The sequence below is a fragment of the Ruditapes philippinarum genome, unplaced genomic scaffold, assembly GCF_026571515.1.
Source record: "Ruditapes philippinarum isolate M1 unplaced genomic scaffold, ASM2657151v2 ctg7930_1_1_1_1, whole genome shotgun sequence".
Taxonomy (NCBI): Eukaryota; Metazoa; Mollusca; class Bivalvia; order Venerida; family Veneridae; genus Ruditapes; species Ruditapes philippinarum.
In genome coordinates, this window is record NW_026855034.1 from 12,159 (window position 1) to 31,885 (window position 19,727).

Genomic DNA, 19,727 nt, shown 5'->3' on the forward strand with positions numbered 1-19,727 from the left:
ATAATAATAAGTTACAATTGCCGAGATTATTTCTTCATACACTGACAGCTTTAACCATTTACCTCAAATTTCATATATATATATATATGTCTTATTATCACTCAAGTCATTTGGGAGAAGGCTCAATACTCTAACTTGATTATTTCCGCAATTATGGACCCCTTGAACATAGATTTATTCCAGATTTTTATTTTTTACTCAAACTTCTTTTTTTATAGCATTTACTTCGAACTCCCACATCATACTATGACAATGGGTTATAAATCTAGGGTCCATATTTCCAGAATTATTTCCTCCCTAAACTTTACATTTTTCTTACTCATTCTTTATTTATTTTTTCTCCATGGATTTACAAATTTAAAATATTTAACGACATTTATTATCAACACCTATTTCCTGTGTGACTAAATTTGTAAGACATAGGTTTCAATGATTATTTTCATTTTGAACTTTCTTGAAAATTTTTATTTTTTTAATTTTCTTCATGGTGACTATAAATAGTATCTTCTTTAAACTTCAGATAATTGTTCTTCGTTACACTCACATCATTAGTCAATAACTGTCAGTTTCATAGGCCAATAACTGCCACTTATTTCTAAAGATGGAGGTAAACTACAAGAAAAAAAAGTTTGCACCAGTCTCTGAAAACCTCATTCGGCAGGTTGAAAAGTATTCGGATCTCTGTGACATGACAGTGAGGCATGGACAATGGGTAAATAATGTTCATTATCAACAAATCCTGGCATAAAGACATTAAGCTAATTCATTTATGCTCAATACGACTTTATAAATTGTAGCATTAAAATATTTATGATTAAATTAGATTTGAGGTGCATGTAAGCCTCCGTAAAAAGAGAAAATATTATGTGTAACCTAAGGTTTGGATGATATATATATTATTTAAGCATTGGTTTATCTATTTCAGGAAAAGAAGTTTCACCGATGTGTTTTATCTGCGAGTCCATTTTTTAAAAGCATTATTCGAGCGAAATTAAACTTTATTGAAGGGGCGACAGGTAAGCATTCTATTTTGAATAAAGATATACATATAGCTTTATAGGTGCAAAATCTGAGCTTTTGAAACGGCGTTGATTAGATAATGAAACCTTCAATAAGAAACTTTCGAGCCTTTAATGAAGCTTAAAGGTATCATTTACAAATATTTTATAAAAGAATACGGCTTGATTTAAAATGAGAATGACTGCTGTAATATTAAGCTCTACAGCAACAACAACAACAACTTTCTGTTTTATATTTGTAAATTGATGGTCATATCATGTTGAGACAAATGCAACTCATTTTAAAAGATTACAATGTCGATTTAAGAGATTTAATGGTTCTGAATATAAGCAATATATCAAAATTGTTTTGTTTAACTAGGAGTTGTTGACTTAAAGATGGAAACAACACCAGAAGATGTGGAAATGGCACTTCTGTTCCTATATGGACGAAACCCTGATTTAACATTTGACAATATAGAAGGTATGCTGGAACTTGCTGAATTTTTCATGATCAAAAATTTAAAATCATATTGTATTTTTTGGCTTCAAAATCAGACACTTACAAATGATAACTGTATATCTGTGTTGCAATTATCCACAAAATACAACTTTAAACTGAACAATCTTGACTGTTACATTGAAAGCAATCTGCATGAGGTGTTTCGAAATAAAGATGCGACATCCATATCAAGGGAATCGTTGGAATATTTTTTCTCTGATAAAAAGTTCACATACGTTTCAATGGATGAAAAATTGGTATTCCTTGCTGCTTGGGTCACACACAACCATAGTGAATCAGAGGAAACCATAATAAGTCTGTTTAACAAAATTGATAAAGATGAATTATCATATGAAACTGTCCAGCATGTCAAGACGATGTCTGCTTTTAATACAATCATTGACTTAGAAGCTGTGAACATTATTGAAACAAATGCGACCAACAGGCAAGATGTTTTGATACTGTTTGATAGAGAAACATTACACTTTACGTGCTTCAACTTTTATAAAGATCGATGGTATTGGTTGAACAACAGACCGGGTGATCTTCGAAATGCATATTCCTTCAGAAGAAATGCTGGGATTACTGGCATACGAAGTAGTATTCCTGAAATTTACTCTTTCTATGATGATTATCGATACTTGCAACCCACTGTGACAAGTATAAATCTCGAAACAGACGAAAGAAACACATATCACCTCAGTATTAATGATGACGAAATACTAGAAAATGAACTTAGAAATGTACGTTTGAGGAATAATATCGTCATTGGAACAGTAAAGAAAGTCAGACGCTGTTGTATCAAAGTAAGAAGTCAAAGTAAAAAGCAAACTAGTACGACACTCACACAACTACAATTTCTCGAGCAAGACACTTTGACATGTATATTTGATAGCGATTCCGAGGAACATTTACGGCGCACTGATAAAGATGACGTCATTACAAAAACTGTTAATTACACTGATTTTTACATTGGACATATATCAACAGAGGGCGAACCTGAGCTGTCTCCGATATTTTCATTGCGAAATATTGATATTACAGATGCGTGTATCGGGAATAATTCTACAGTTGCCCTGCTTACAGAATCTGGAAAGAGTGTTGTACTGTTTGATTTGTTTGCATTTCAGATTGAAGTGGTTGACATAACGCCAGATGAAGACTATAAAATCGATGAAACTGATACAGGATTTGTAATATACAACAATACACGTTGTTCTTGTATCTCAGGTGCGTCAGGTCAATCGCTATTGAAGACATATTGGTTGAAAGAATACGATTTTGAAGAAAGTAAAGAACGGGATGTACAATACCACTACAGCAATGGTGTGTGGTTTTCGGTTTTGAATAAAGATGATGATGTTAGGATTCAGTTTACAACCCATGAAACAATATTAAAACGTCAATTTAGAAATATAAAATGGAAATCTATATATTTACCAGAAAACGTTGGCGACATATCTGAACAGCTTTTGAATAATAGGAATATTTTTGTTGTATCCATATCATCAAGGAAACTGCGATGTCCTATTGCATGCCTTCATTGCACTTTTACATGTGATCCATTTATTTATAAATATTACTATTCATCTCCAGAATCATCTGATTGGGAATCTAGAGAATTTCCAATGGGAGATAGCGTTGATTCAACAGATACCTCGACACTCTGAAAACTATTTTACCTTTCTTGGAAAATAATTATTTAATTATTTTGCAAATTATATTTGGCTATTTTACTTTATTTCACAGATTATTTCCAATGTTTTCTTTTCATGAATAAATGTTAAAAAGGAATGTGTACATGTATATTATTTATTCTTTTAAAGAAAGAGGCGAATACGTAATTTTAGTATATACTTCTTGTATTTTTGTTTGTTAAATTATATTGTAGCGATCAAAACCACATGCAATGTATTATTCATATGATATTGTACTAATTGACCATATATGCAAATAAACTTGAATTAAATTGCAATGACATTTGGAGCAATACATCGCTTTTCATGGATTTCATGGACTAAAACGACACGACGGACACAATGAAGATTCAATGATTACCACCGTATGATCACGTTTGCCGAATGTTGAATTCTTTTTTATCGTTGACGACAGCTTGCAATAAAAAAAATATTTTAATGAAACCGAGCCTGCAACATTTTTATTTTCGCTTTATTGGTTGTCCTCTTGGCATTCTGTTTTTCTCTATAGAGAACTTAAGTCAGGTAACGCGAATGGTGTACAACTCAAACATTTTTCGACACCAAGAAATACTTAACAGTCACGCTGTTGTGATAGGAGGCCTTGCCATGTAAGATGGACTCCTGACCATACTCCGTGTTAAAAAGATGGACTTTCTTTATTGTAGAACGCCTTCATTTTCTTTCAGGACTTTAGTTTTGTAAAACATTTTTCTTTTCCGCTTTGTGAGCAAATGGGGAACCCGACGAGCGCAAACCTTTCTTAGATCCAAATTACCAGTTTACTGTTCGGATTTGAATGATTTCTGCCTACTTATATGCAAGTTCCACTAACTAACTTCTTTACTGGCAAGCATGCATCCTGTTCTACTATATCCTGTACAGCTGCAATATTCGACTAGTTGAACGAGTTGTTAGGCCTACATAAACAGTAGTCATCTTTTACAGATGTTTCCCCGCTTAAGTAGCTTTGACACACCTAAAGAGTGTATGCTTTGAAATTACCTGAGCTCTGTATATATATTAACAATATATATAACGATTCATTGCACATCTGCGTTGCATGTATATTAAGCCTAATGCGACATTTCATGTAGCTTCTAATTTAATTTGTGTTGTCCATTGTACAAATCAAGTATTTAAAATACTGAGGATAAAACCTCGGAAACGTATAAGTGACTCAATTCTGTAATGAGTAGTTTAAAATACCTCACTCATTTGTCAATAATCAAAATCGTCTGTTCTATCGTGTGGTGTGTATTTTGTTTAAATACACATTGTATTTATATACAATATCAATATCAATATGTTTCTTTCTTTTTTTAACAAAGACTTGTTGATTGTTGTACAGTAACTAAACAATGGCATGGAAATATGACGAATTCTTGTCGGTGTTTTCAATGTAATAAACTTAAATCAATTTTAAATTTTGAAAGCTACCTTTAAATTGAAATACAATTTAAACATACTATTCGTTGTTCCAACCATAAATCATGCATAGAAATAGGCCCAAAGAAAAGAACGATTGTGTACAACTTGTTATAATAACATAGATTATGTGTACCATGCTTATATAATTATGTAAAAATTCGAAATACAATCACATTTGCGATAATTATTCATTTAGTTAGCATCTGTATTAATAAGTGGACGTTATACCACAATAAAGAAGATTGTATTTAATGTATATGTTAAATGGATAATATAAGCAACTAGTCTTTGTTCCAAAGCATGGGTACCTGAGAAGAACCATCGATGTTCCTGAAGTTAGATGGATAACAATTTGGGCATACCACGTGACTTTCGGGTACGGAACACGCCGATCCCCCCCCCCCCGATTCAGGTATGTTTTTTATTCATAACTTATTTATTACTCAACCGATTTTCATCAGATAAGGCGCAGAGTACCCGTAATTATATCAGCTTTCCACGGTATATCAAAATTCTGACAACCCCTTAATGGTTTTTGAGAACATTCGAGTACAGTTTTCTTATCATAGCCGGGGCCGAGGGGAACGGTTTACACTCATTTGTCATTAAGAGCGATTTCTAGCAAGTCAGATGTTTTTTGTCACTATTTCATAGAAAAATACATGTTAAATCTGATATATTTACTATGTCCAATGTATCGAGTGAATGCAGTGATGTTTTAGCAGATTTTCATAAAATTATGTTGAAATGGTACGGAGCACACTGTTATTTCAAAAATAACGGTACACACATACTTTCTGTCTTTGAAATAATTCTAAAATAAAATATATGAAATTTTAATTTAAATTATAACGTGAGTGATTTTTTTTCATAGTTATACATTTTATTAATTTAAACGAGAACCATGGGACCTTTTTTGCAATGTAGCATTATGCTTATTGAAGTTATTGAAGGTGTAAACATGATTATTCAAAAAATAAAAGAACATTTCGAGAGTACGTCGGGCAATATTCGATTTTAAATGTTGAGCAATTAATATTTGGCTATAAAGTGTTAATATTTCAGTGAGGGATACGGAAGACATTCAAAATTTTGTTCACTTTGTTTTTTTCATTTGAAAAAATTATGTATATTTTTTCGGATTAAAAAACGAATTGTGAAATTCATGGACATCTGTTTAGTGTCATTTTCTTTCATTTAATTTATTTGTTCGAATATATAAATGACTGTCTAAACCGAGTATGAATATAAAAAAACAAACAATAAGTTAGGAGTAAGTTGGAAATATATATTCCTTGCAAAATCGAATATGGAGAAAAAACGCTGCTTTTGTTGCAAGTGGATTTTTTAAATCACGGAAAGTTTAAAGTATTTTATCTGCCACATGATATTTGGTATGAATCATCTGCAAGGGTCCCAAACTAACTGCATGTATTTAAATTATCAAATTATCTACATATGGACAAAGATATTCCGCAGTTTTACGTGCAATCAAAATTAAAAGCCGGATAATTTGAAGAACCCATATGGGAACAAGGCCTGTAATATAACGTAACGTAGTTTATACAAGGTAATTTTGTTACATATACATGTAAGAAATTTTGGTAAAATTATGCCTATCTTTGACTTTCATTTAAAGATGCTTTAAAAAATGAGTTCATGGATAACTGTGTTTGCGTGTTTGTGTTAAAAATAAAATGATATTTTAATAATACCCATTTTGTCAATCAAATGCTATGGATTTTGGAGGCTGCGTTCTGTTTTATATACTACATGAAGTAGGCACGAGACCACAAGTGACTTCGATGTTTTGATTTTTATGTGAGCAAGTTTTCTAACTACCGTACAGAACGTCGGTCGTTCTACTCAGATGCCCGTTCGTACCTTTATTTATACCCAAAGGGGCACTTGTAAAACTGGAAAGTCGCCACATGATCATGTCAGTTTTGGTGAGCCGTGAAACCAAACCAAAAATGACCTATATTTCCTGAATTAAAATTTATTTTTAAAGCTTCATGTCTTTAAACATTAAAAATTTAAGCCATGGCAACTACATTTTTATTTGTTTGGGTCGTCAGACAAACAAATAGTGGTAGCGAAATTTAAGACTCTGATATGCTTATTTGCAAAATTTAGAAAGTAGTCCGAACTCCTCGAAGCGGTTACTTACCTTTATAAGTACTCTAACGCTGTAAAATGAGGACAGATCACTGCGTAAAAATTGTCACATGACAGGCGCATTAATTTTCAAGCCTTTCGGGGGAGAAAAGGTAGTTCCCGATTGGTCAAGATTTCAAATTTTGTGTAATTCTTTACAGATATACATGTAATATTAAGCTCCATGATTATTTACATCAGTGTTAAACGAAATTAATAAGGGTTACAAACCCTAATTTAGAATGATATGGTTTTCTTCAGGCCGTTATCTTATAGATCTATCTACCTCGTGGTCAAGGGGTTGTACACGCTCGTTTAGGAAGAGATATGTCCCGAGTTCAAATCCCAGTTAAGGCAACAAATGTTGTTTTTCTTTTTTCTTTATTTGTTTAAGCCAAATAAACTTTGAATTGAATATCAGTGTTGCAATAAGTCTTACAGCCAATTTACTACAGTTATAACACTGGAAACAGCATTGGTGGCACTATACAAAAACAAATTGGTTTAAAATCTCACATAATATATATATATAATGTTATCAAGTAATGATATTTTTCAGCAATTTAGGTCATGACCTTGTTTTATTTTTTCAGGATAAAGCAAAAAGACATATCTTACACTTCACTAAAACTAAAAGAAATAAAAAACATCAATAATAAACAACAATAAACACAGCATTATAACAACATTTTTTTCTATAGAACAATCATTTTGTAAACGCAACTACATGATTCTGTGAACATCGAAGTGTTTCACATACCCTAGGTGATTTTAAATAGGGCTGTTAGAAACGTATTTATTTCTAAGTACTTCAGATTTGTGAACGTTGTTAATGGCGTCAATTTGTTACGCTACTTTACGCGACGTAAGATGTTTACGTCGACGTCATCATTTTGTTTTGTTTTGTTATTGAGAATCTCGTCATTTTAAATCTGGAACTTGATGTATTGAGACAAGTCAAAATCGGTATGTTTAGTTTAACAAAATAATGCGATTGTTTTAAAAGATAATTTACAGTAAGATTTAAATTTAAAGGTACAAAATTCTAATTAGATTTATTGTGTAATTCATATATAATTTATTGATGATGTGAATGTTTTTATGTTTATTATTTATTGCGAAGTACAAATTGTAAATGAATATTTCAGAGAATCGCTTATCAACGCTTACCAACGCTTATTGACGTTTATCAAGGAATAAAAGTTAAAAGCGCATACTCGTTTAGATTTATATTTGAAGTAGAACCCAAGTTCCCGAACAATTCTCGATTATTTCAATATGGAGGAAGTATCTACCGAAAATGGAACAGATCCTACGCATGAGGATTTTGGTAGTGTTAAACGTTCACGTTCTTCGCTACTCGGAAAATTGACCCGATTATACAAAGACTTAGAACTGAAAATGATATCACATGAGAACGCAGATGAGGTACAAATATTGTATGACACGTTGTGTGAGCGCTTTGAATCATTTAAATCAACACATTTGTTATGCTTAGACTTATGCTCAGACCCGGATGTACGGAAAACGCTTGAATTGAATTACGAACATTGTAGTCAAAACTTCTTTGAGTGCCAGGAAAGATTTTCACAGTGGAAATCTGTGCAGAAAATACCTGATGATGATGTTTTATCTACAGTTAGCAGTGCAAATTCCGTGTCATCACAGGCAAAGTTGAAAAGTGCGAAAGCAAAACGTTTGATTGCGGAATTAAAATTAAAATCATTGGAGAAAAAACATGGACTCGAATTAGCGCGAAAGGAACTCGAATTTAAACAGCAATTACTTGATCAACAGGTCGTTCTTGAAGAAGCGCAGATAGAAGAATCCGTATGGCAAGAAAATTGTGTTAACGCGGATGAATCTTCAAAGCAGACGATATTAATCAATGAGTCTCCTAGTGAACAAAATTCAAATAAACGTCATACAGGCAAAGATGGGATTTTCAAATCCAGAACTGATACATCAGCATGTTTATTATCCGATGATGGAATTAATAATAATCATCACAGAATGTTGGGCGGTACAAGCGGATTTGATGCAGACGACATTGTTGAACGCACTAACTCCCGTGCTGCACGTGATATGAGTAATACTGAATCGTACAAATTGTCAAATCGCACGCTAAACGCAGTATCTGGTAACGAATCATATACAAGAAATTCCGACGTTAGTGAATCCGGGATTGATACAGCATTTCAAAAACTTGCTTTCGCGCTGCACGAGGGATTTAATTTACCAAAACCGGAACTATTAACTTTCAGCGGAAAGCCAACGGAATATTGCAAGTTTATAAAGAACTTTGAAACTAATATAGAAAATAGAGTTTCTGATGACATCCAACGGTTGAGCTATTTAATACAATACTGATACGGAGAAGTTAAAATTTGTATCGAAGACTGTGTGTTGTTCATGTTGTTAGAACCAAGTGAAGGATACAAACGCGCACGCGAAATCTTATACTCTCGTTATGGAAGACCGCACGTGATCACGAGGACATACATTGAAAAACTTGTAGAAGGTCCCCAGTTATCAGCATCTGACATTAAAGGTATTTCTAATTTAGCCATGGAAATGCAAAAATGTGAAATAACGTTGTCACAACTAGGTTTCTCTTGTGAAATAGATAACTCTCAAAATTTGAGACGTATAGTGAAGCGGTTACCAATGCATTTGAGATCGAAATGGGTTGAGATCGCACACGTGATTAATGAGTCTGGTAGAGAACCAAAGTTTTCCGATTAAGCGAGATTTGTAGATGAAAAGTCGCGAGTTGCTAATTCCATGTACGGTATAGACATTGTCAAGGAGAATAGATCATTAAAAGTGGAACACAAGACGACTTCCGGTCGATCTTATGCTGAAAAACCATCAAAAGATATAACAACACTGACTACTCAGAGTAATACGGAAATGAAGAAGTACGAGCGAAAATGTAGATGTTGCCATGGTAACTGTACAGACTTATGTTCATGTGTGAAATTTAAGTCTATGAATTTAAACGAACGGAACGACGTAGTTAAAAAGAACAAACTGTGCTTTAATTGTTTGAAAGGAAATCATTCCTTTAATAACTGTAGAAAACCAAAGTTATGTACCGTGCCGGATTGTAGAATTAAACACAATATTCTACTACATAGTTGGACTGGACCACGGAACGAGGCCTCAGTCACACAATCCTCGGTGAATTGCGCAGCTGTTAAGAGTTCATTTGTGAAGAACTGTTTGGGTGTTGTGCCTGTGATTGTAAGAGGCGAAAACGGGATTCAGTGTCATACATACGCGCTGTTAGACGATGGTGCTGACAAAACACTATGTGACGAGAGACTGTTACAGAAGTTAAATGTTGATTGTAAGCCAATTACGTTTCAAATATCAACCGTGAACTCATCTAGCAGCACGAGTTATGGAAATGAAGCGGACCTTACAGTTATGGCTGTAAACGGAACCGGAAGTTAGGAAGTTTCCCTCTGTAAGGTATGGTCGGTGAAGAAACTACCGATATCTGCAAAATCAGCGGCAATGCATTTAGACTACAAACTTTTCCATACTTATCTGACATTGAAATTCCCCAAATTCCCAATACTGATGTACTGCTTCTTATTGGCACAGATTTCCCAGCAGCCCATATCCCCTTAGAGGTACGGTCAGGAGACAGTGACTAACCATATGCAGTGCGTTCCCGCCTAGGATGGGCGATTCGTGGCCCCTTGAAAGACGATACAGCTCCCAGTGCAGTAAATATCCACTTTGAACAGTCCAGAGACATATTATTACAGACACAATTAGAAACGATGTGGAATACTGATTTCAACGACAGATTGAACGAGAAAAATTCTATGTCATTAGAAGACAAAAGTGCAATGAAAATAATGGAATCTTCTCTTATTCATAAAGACGGACACTACATGATGGGGTTACCATGGAAAAACGAAAACGGACAATTGCCTAACAACATTCCACTCGCTCAAGTGCGTCTTCAACAACTAAGAAACAAACTGTCACCTGACCCAGGATTACAGAAAATGTACACATCTACCATGAACGAATATATAGAGAAAAATTTCGCGACTGAATTACCGGAATTGGAGGACGAAGGAAAGAAAATTATCACAAACGTATCTGGTACTTACCACATCATCCAGTTACTAATGTAAACAAACCAGGGAAAGTTCGCATTGTGTTTGATTGCGCTGCGAAATATAAAGGCGATTCATTGAATAGCCAACTGCTTCAAGGACCTGACCTAATGAACAGTCTAATGGGCGTAGTAATTCGTTTTAGAAAAGAGAAAATAGCCCTTGCCGCGGATATAGAATCCATGTTTCATCAAGTGCGCGTTACGGATGAAGATCGCAATGTTTTGCGTTTTCTATGGTGGCCTGGTGGGGACTTAAATAAGAAACCAAAGTGTTACCGCATGAATGTACACTTGTTTGGAGCGACATCATCACCAAGTTGTGCGGCGTATGCCTTAAAGAGAACTGCAGTTGACAATGCCGAAATATTTGAACCGGAAGTGGTTACTACAGTCCAGAGAAATTTTTATGTTGACGACTGTTTGAAGTCTGTGGAATCAGAACAAAAGGCAATAAAGTTAGCAACTGATCTTCAGTCAATTATGAAGTTAGGCGGATTTCGACTGACTAAATGGCTAAGTAACAGCAGAGAAGTTTTGAATGCTATCCCAGAATCCGAACGCGCCCCTTCTGTTGTAAATTTGAGTTTCGACGATACCTTACCTTGTGACTGCGCCTTAGGAGTACTTTGGAATATAAATGAAGATAAAATTTGTTTTAAAGTAAAATTGGAAAAGAAGCCTTTCACGAAACGTGGAATTCTTTCCGTCGTAAGTTCTATATACGACCCACTTGGACTTGTGTCACCTGTTTCACTCCAGGCCAAGGGTATAGTACAAAGGTTGTGCAGATTAAAGATTGGCTGGGACGACCAGATACCACACAACATCAGTAATGAATGGCAATCATGGTTATCTACCTTATCTAGCTTAGAAAAGCTATCTGTGAATCGCTGGTACAGACCACAGGGATTTGGGACCGTCAGAAATACCCAGTTACATATATTCAGTGATGGCTCGGAACGAGGCTATGGTGCATGCACTTACTTGCGTTTTGTTACTGTACATGACAACGTACATTGTTCCCTGGTGATAGGAAAATCTCATCTAGCACCAATAAAGCAGATGTCTATTCCACGACTGGAGTTATCTGGCGCTGTAGTAGGGTGTAGATTATTTCAATGTTATCTGAAGAATTAGATATGAATTTTGACAAAGTTACCTTTTGGACAGACTCCATGATTGTTCTTGGATATATAAATAATGTGTCCAAGCGGTTCAAGACGTTTGTTGGGAATAGGCTCAGCATAATTCATGAAACAACTTCCCCAGACCAGTGGCGCCATGTGCACACAAGTTCGAATCCCGCAGACATAGCTTCCAGAGGAATAAGTGCATATGATACTAAAAAACTTCATTTATGGTTAAATGGACCAACGTTTCTTCAGCAAGACTCTGAAAAATGGACGAAAAATCCACTTCCGCCGGAAGTAGCAGAAAATGATAACGAGGTCATGAAAGAAGTCCTGATTAATAAAACTTCTGCAGCTGAATGTCTAGATAGCATTATAGATTGCTATTGTAGCTGGACGAAACTAAGAAGAGCAGTCGCATGGTTGTTAAGATACAAGACTTTCTGCAGACAGCGATACCTAAAACACAAGTTGAAAATGGTAGATGGCAACTTAACATTAGAAGAAATCCAGACAGCAGAGCATAACATAATGTTGTATGTACAGAATACAGCATTTTCTAGTGAAATTAACAATTTACAAAATTCTAAGCCGGTCAAAAAAAGGACAGTAGTATAGCTTCATTGAATCCTATGATATAAGATGACCTCATTCGGGTACAGGGTCGACTTCAATCTCGCAACTCGAGTAAATGTCCAGTGATACTACCCAATAAAAATACCGTGACAAGATTGATAATACGACATATACATGAAAATAATGGTCACGCCGGGAAACAGCATGTACTAGCCGCATCCCGTGAAAAATACTGGATACTTCAGGGACCTAGTGCAGTGAAAAATATTGTAAAGAATTGCATTATATGCAGACGACAACATACCCCATTGATGACTCAACAGAAGGCCCCTCTCCTACCCGAGCAGACGACACCAGATGAACCTCCGTTCACGAATGTAGGTATTGATTACTTTGGACCACTTATTGTAAAAGCAGAGCGTACACATGTAAAGAGATACGGTTGTCTTTTCACGTGTCTTGCAACTAGAGCAGTACATCTTGAAGTTACACACACTTTGACAACTGACTCATTCACCGCAGCATTTCACCGTTTTACGGCTAGAAAAGGATATCCGAAGAAGGTGTACAGTGATAATGGAAAAAATCTTGTGAGCGGTGATCGTCAATTAAGACACTCGATTCAAGAATGGAACAATTCGAAAATAGGAAGATTTATGACTGAAAAAGAAATTTAGTGGAACTTTAACCCACCTTAAGCAAGTCACCGAGGAGGAGCGTGGGAGAGACTGATTCGTTCTACGAGAACTATTTTGAAATTATTAATCAAGCAACAACTTCTTACAGATGAGCAGCTTCTTACTTTGATGACAGAAGCCGAAAGGGTACTCAACGATAGACCAATAACCCCTGTTAGTGACAACCCAAATGACTTGTTAGCCTTAACTCCAAACATGTTACTATTAATGAAATCTAACAGCAGTATTCCAAAGGGAGTGTTTAAGAATGAAGACAATTATGTAAAGCGTTGGTGGAAACAAGTACAATATCTGGCTAATATATTTTGGAGAAGATGGGTCCGTGAATACATACCGTCCCTGCTAAGTCGTTCAAAATGGTAGAGGAAAACTACAGATTTGCGTGTTGGTGACATTGAGTTAGTTTCTGACGAGAATACTACAAGGGGACAATGGCCCTTAGGACGTGTTATCCAGATACGAGAAAGCCGAGATGGACATGTTAGAAGTTGTGTTGTTAAATACAAAGACACTGAATCAGTGAAATCTATTACTAAATTGTGTCTACTTGAAAGTTTACCTTAGTCATACTCATGTTGCTTATTGACATTTTAAAGTTTAAAAGCTAAGCTTTAACATTTACCATTCGAATATACATATTTTTAAGTTGGCAAAGGTCAATTTTGTCTCTTTATTGTACATGTACTTATTATTGCCAATTTTGATGAAATTTAAGAGTAATTTCATGGCGAGGACTGTTAGAAACGTATTGATTTCTAAGTACTTCAGATTTGTGAACGTTGTTAATGGCGTCAATTTGTTACGCTACTTTACGCGACGTAAGATGTTTACGTCGACGTCATCATTTTGTTTTGTTTTGTTATTGAGAATCTCGTCATTTTAAATCTGGAACTTGATGTATTGAGACAAGCCAAAATCGGTATGTTTAGTTTAACAAAATAATGCGATTGTTTTAAAAGATAATTTACAGTAAGATTTAAATTTAAAGGTACAAAATTCTAATTAGATTTATTGTGTAATTCATATATAATTTATTGATGATGTGAATGTTTTTATGTTTATTATTTATTGCGAAGTACAAATTGTAAATGAATATTTCAGAGAATCGCTTATCAACGCTTATCAACGCTTATTGACGTTTATCAAGGAATAAAAGTTAAAGGCGCATACTCGGTTAGATTTATATTTGAAGTAGAACCCAAGTTCCCGAACAAGGACAATTACATGGAGGTTGTAAATGTTAAGCTTGATCTCTTGAAATATAATGCACAAATACATATTAACATTAAAAGTAAGCTTAATGATACATTGCAAAACAGGTCCCAGGGTTCTTGTTTAAATTAATAAAATGTATACACACTCACATTATAATTTAAATTAAATTTTCATATATTTTATTTTAGAATTATTTCAAAGACAGAAATTGTGTGTGTACCGTATCTTTTGAAATAACAGTGTGTTTCGTACCATTTCAAAATAACTTTATGAAAATATGCTAAAACATCACTGCATTCACTCGATACATTGGACATAGTAAATATATCAGATTTAACATGTATTTTTCTATGAAAAAGTGACAAAAACATATGACTTGCTAGAAATCGCTCGTAATTACAAATGAGTGTGTACCGTTCCCTTGGCCCCGGCTATGAGAAGAAAACTGTACTCGAATGTTCTCAAAAACCATTCAGGATTTTTCAGAATTTTGATATACCGTGGAAAGCTGATATAATTACGGGTACTCTGCGCCTTATTTGATGAAAATCGGTTGAGTAATAAATTAGTTATGAATAAAAAACATACCTGAATCGGGGGAAAATCGGCGTGTTCAGTACCCAAAAAGTCACGTGGTATGGCCACATTGGATAACTTCCTCAGATGAAAGAATCAAAAGTCCATGTCGGGATTGAACGGAAAGAGGCTTATGGTAAATGATAGGTAATATTGAGTGTGCGTCGGATTTTGAGGAGATTACTGTAGCAGAGTTTATTTTAGGTAAAGATTTAAAAATGATGGTACCGAGTTTATCTCTTATATAATTATGAACGAAAATCTTTAATGGGCCACCAAGGCCAAGAGGATATGGTCGATGACATCAAGTCAATTGACCATCACCGCTGTCAATTCGAATACATCCTTGACATGTTATGTATGCAAGCTACCTAGATAGCTAACAGAAGGTCCATGGTTCTACTCAGGTTCTCACTCGTGCCTGATATAAAAATGCACGGAGGACACCTAAGGTCATCCTCCACCAGTAAAGCAAACTAAAAACAGGATAATATCAAATAGTAGAAATGATTCTTCAATGTATCAAAATATCATATTGGTGGAATTCTGATATTTGATTATGTGACTAATAATTTCAAATGAATGTAATCAACCACGTCGACACTAAATACATGTTTTGCTTAACATGTACTGCTGACGTCGTATGTAAAATCTGTAATATGATTATGTTGGCGAATCCTCCCACACAAAGAGAAATGCTTTATGATAAAATGCAGTGAATTTTAGGAATAACTGATTTCTCGTTTTAAACACTATGCTTCAAATAAGCTTTTTTATAGTAAGAATATCCTGCTTTATGTAGATTACAATATATTTGATAGATCAAGTCTAAAATCAATAATCTGTTTTCTGTTCTACCATGTGCTATAAAGTAAGCACGAATTTCTGATTAACCGTTATCATTCTCATAGACTATAGTGTAGTGGAAACAGTCTGCAAAATCAGCAGTTGTCCTATTGCCCGAGGCAACCATTTTTAAAATCTGGAAACAAAGTGATCCATCGGAAGCATTAATCACAACAAAATGACAAGAGAATTGCAGACTCGGTTTGATTGAGTCTGTACATGAGGGATAATGAATACGTGCAACATCCCTCACGCCCCCTAGCACCGGCTTGAGCGGTACTCTATTCTCAACACTTAATAGTGCTGGCATCAATGATCCCGAAGGACTAGATTATAACAACAGTGAAGTGATGGAAAAGTTTTGCAGAAAGTATTCATGAAAATGTCAACGAATAGTGATAAAATGCAATATATCAAAAAAGATATCGAGTTTGCAGATTTGATCAATAATTGCTTGGAGATGTTCTGATGAAAATATTCGGGCAACCAGTTTTACTTCGGACAACCAGATTTTCTTGAATTGGTTGCCCGAATGACAGCAAAAAAAAATATAATTTCACAGACTGTCTGTGTGAATGTCACTTGTAAATAGTGCATAGGCTTAATCCTCCTTATAAATATATAGGTATGTCTAAAAATGGAAAACAGATTTTAAAGTCTTCAGGACATACGAAAATGATCAAAAATAAACCGAACTGAGGCTTTAAATTGAAGAATTTTCAAACTATCACTTATTGTTATAAACATCACAATTTATCGGAAAACTATACCATATCTAATTTGATAACGCAAATAGCTTGTACGTAACAGCGAATTAAAAAGCCATGGTAACGCACACCCGGCAAAGTGCATCAATTTGGGCTAAGAATAGGTGCTTTATGAAGCGTATATTGTACAATGTGACACAATTAGATTTCAAACTACTCCGAAACGTCATGAGCCATATTTGACGTTGTCAGAAAAAAATGACTTCATTTAAACCACATTTATCTTTGCAATCACAATTCATATGTCACTTGTTAAAGAAAAACTCGCGTTAAAATTATGCCGTCGGAACGTCACGAAATTCGATCAATAAGAAATTGTGTCAATAGTAAGTCGAGAAACTGTCTAAAACATAGAAAGGTATAATGGAAAAAGGGAAAAGGTTAAGGTAACCACAGCACAGTTTTTGATTGAAATAAATGATTAAAAAAAGGTGATTGAGAAATTGAAAAACGAAAGCTAAGGGAGAGGCAAAAAGAAGAAATTTTCAAGGACCTTGGTCACGTCGCCCAGAGAGACGTTGAAAAGTGGCAGGCGATTGACTGCGGACATTATAAACGTTGTTCGACCGTAGCTTCGAGACTGTGCAAACAACTCTAAGTAAGGAATTCAAATTATGAATATCAATGCAATTATTATCACACTGGACATAGCTTTTGCAGAAGCGGTTGGTGCCTCGCAGTTTGTCACAGAAGCGGTGGATAAAATTTTGTCGTTTGCTGCTGTCAGTAAGTTTATGACTGAATTTTACTTATTGTTTTACCGGAAACACCTAGTGAGACTGTAGCCCACATATCTACTTTTCAACTTAAGCCACGCACAGGGTGCAATTCATTTTTGTAGACCAATAGCCACAATGTTATTGTTATTAAACGTTGATCATTTCCGCTACACTATCAGGGTGATAACGCTTTATCAGAAATTCATGCTTTTTATCTATAGGCAGTGCTTAATATGCTAAGTGTTCTATCCCATGATTCAAATTATCGAATAAATATTTTTAAGTTCTGTATCCAATAAATATTTTAAATTATACAATATATATTTTCAAATATAGAACATATATAAAGAAAATTATCGCACACAAATATTTTTGATGAACAAATATTTTTAGTAGGATAGAATAAATATTATGTTATAGCATATAAAATTAGAGTTATACAATATAAATATTGGATAAAGACCATAAATTAAATTTATTGAATATTGCAACGTTTATGAAGCGTATATTGTACAATATGACACAATTAGATTTCAAACTACTCCGAAACGTCATGAGCCATATTTGACGTTGTCAGAAAAAAATGACTTCATTTAAACCACATTTATACAAAATACAAAATATACGTTTAAGGCTTAGCTTTGAACTATGTAAACATGTGTTCTTGATTTGGGTTAAATTAAATGGTGATGTGTCACTATGTTATTGTAGATAAGATTAGGAATGCTTAAATTTACAGTTTGGTAACTTTTTTATACACCCTACAATATATGGTGACTTACGAATGAAACTAGTGGTAAAAGACCTTCTCTCGCTTGTTATAAATAGGGTCCTTAGTTAAACACACACTCTTAACAAACAAGATTTTTCAAGATATAGACCAGGATGAAATTATTTGTAAAAACGTCTTTGTTCTTCCCGACTGTTTTCGTGTAATCGATACAAACATCGAAAAGTTATAACAAGGTAAGTAAAATTGATTTTTAACTCCAATGTTGAGGTGACTATAACGTTTCTCATATTTTTCATATGACATCCAATAAAAATAACTAAATTTTTGAGGTAGTTTATTCGTCTTCTCTAATTTATAAAAGAAGCAATGGTACAAGGGCTGCTCTCTAAAATAATACCAAACTAACATCTTTGTCCTATACAGGTGTAATTTTGAATACTGGTACCGTCAGACGCTCGTGAGAACACCTGAAGTCTTCTTTGGCAGTTAAGCTAGATAGTCACCTTATGAGACTTTAAAACTTGTCTTCCTGAAAACAGGATAATGTTCAATCCTAAAAATGGTGTTTTAAAGATATCAAAAGGAGTCCTGGCATTTTTCTTGAGTGGTGAGTAATTTTTAAAAGAAAGTCACCAACCAAGAAGTATAATACATGTTCGGAGAAGTGTTTGTTTAGTTTATCCATAAAGTAAAAGTGTTTAATAGACGGAACATTCATAGCTGCTGCTGAAATCCATTTCAGATCTAGTTGTCTGGGTCTGTATATCTAAAACATATTCCGGAAGCCTTATAGGTGCTTTGTCGCTGAGAATAATTACAGTGCGGACAATTGATTTGACAGCGGAACTTGTTCTTTGATGATTGCACAGAACACAGTTCATTGTTTAATAAGCGACTATGCATCACCTTTCTGTCTGGTATAGATATTTTTGTCCATTTTAAATCTTTAGAGAATTCGCTCATAAGTTCTTCGTGACGGATAAAGTTTATTTCTAAAGTTCAATCAATATAATGAGCTGTTTTATGAAACATGATCCAAAAACATTGCAAAAAAGATAGTCTGTCTTTTGGTCATCAGATTCAAGCTCAAAGAGCTCAATCAGGTACTTTTGAGATGGAAGTGACCAATACATACGAGGGGTGATCACGAATTACGTAGACTGGTTCAATATCTTTGAAACGGACCAAAAATTTGATACAAAAACCATTGAAAAGCAGATAAACAGTCCTATGGTCATCGGATTCAAGCTCAAAGAGCCCAATCAGGTACTTTTGAGATGGTAGTGACCAGTACATATTTGTCAAACAATAACAACGTTTGTTGTTATATATAACAAATCCTTTGTTTGTCGTAGACATTTTATAATGGGTTTCTTGCTCTAAATAAAAAGTTTCCATTTTGTAACTTGTAAGATCAAACAGTATCACAGACCCTTGGCCTGTTGGAAGTAAAGCGACTGTAGAAAGTGTGATGTTTATACATGATCGTGAAATGTCAATGTTTCGCAAATAAAATACTGGTACAACATTTTCAGTTGTAA

At 34.4% G+C, this 19,727-nt stretch overlaps 1 protein-coding gene across 1 annotated transcript; it reads left to right on the top strand.

Moving 5' to 3' along the window:
- Positions 1–522: 522 nt before the first annotated feature.
- LOC132741904 (uncharacterized) lies at positions 523–3,671 on the top strand. The gene is made up of 3 exons (XM_060730172.1): positions 523–712; positions 926–1,016; positions 1,381–3,671. Exons 1-3 carry the CDS (start codon positions 602–604, stop codon positions 3,168–3,170), a joined length of 1,992 nt encoding a protein of 663 aa, XP_060586155.1. The 5' UTR covers positions 523–601; the 3' UTR covers positions 3,171–3,671.
- Positions 3,672–19,727: the final 16,056 nt, after the last annotated feature.

Coding starts and splice junctions, on each gene's coding strand:
- LOC132741904 (XM_060730172.1), top strand. CDS start 602: ATGGAGGTAAACTACAAGAAAAAAAAGTTTGCACCAGTCTCTGAAAAC. Junction 713..925: donor CAGTGAGGCATGGACAATGG/GTAAATAATGTT, acceptor TATCTATTTCAG/GAAAAGAAGTTTCACCGATG. Junction 1,017..1,380: donor CTTTATTGAAGGGGCGACAG/GTAAGCATTCTA, acceptor TTGTTTAACTAG/GAGTTGTTGACTTAAAGATG.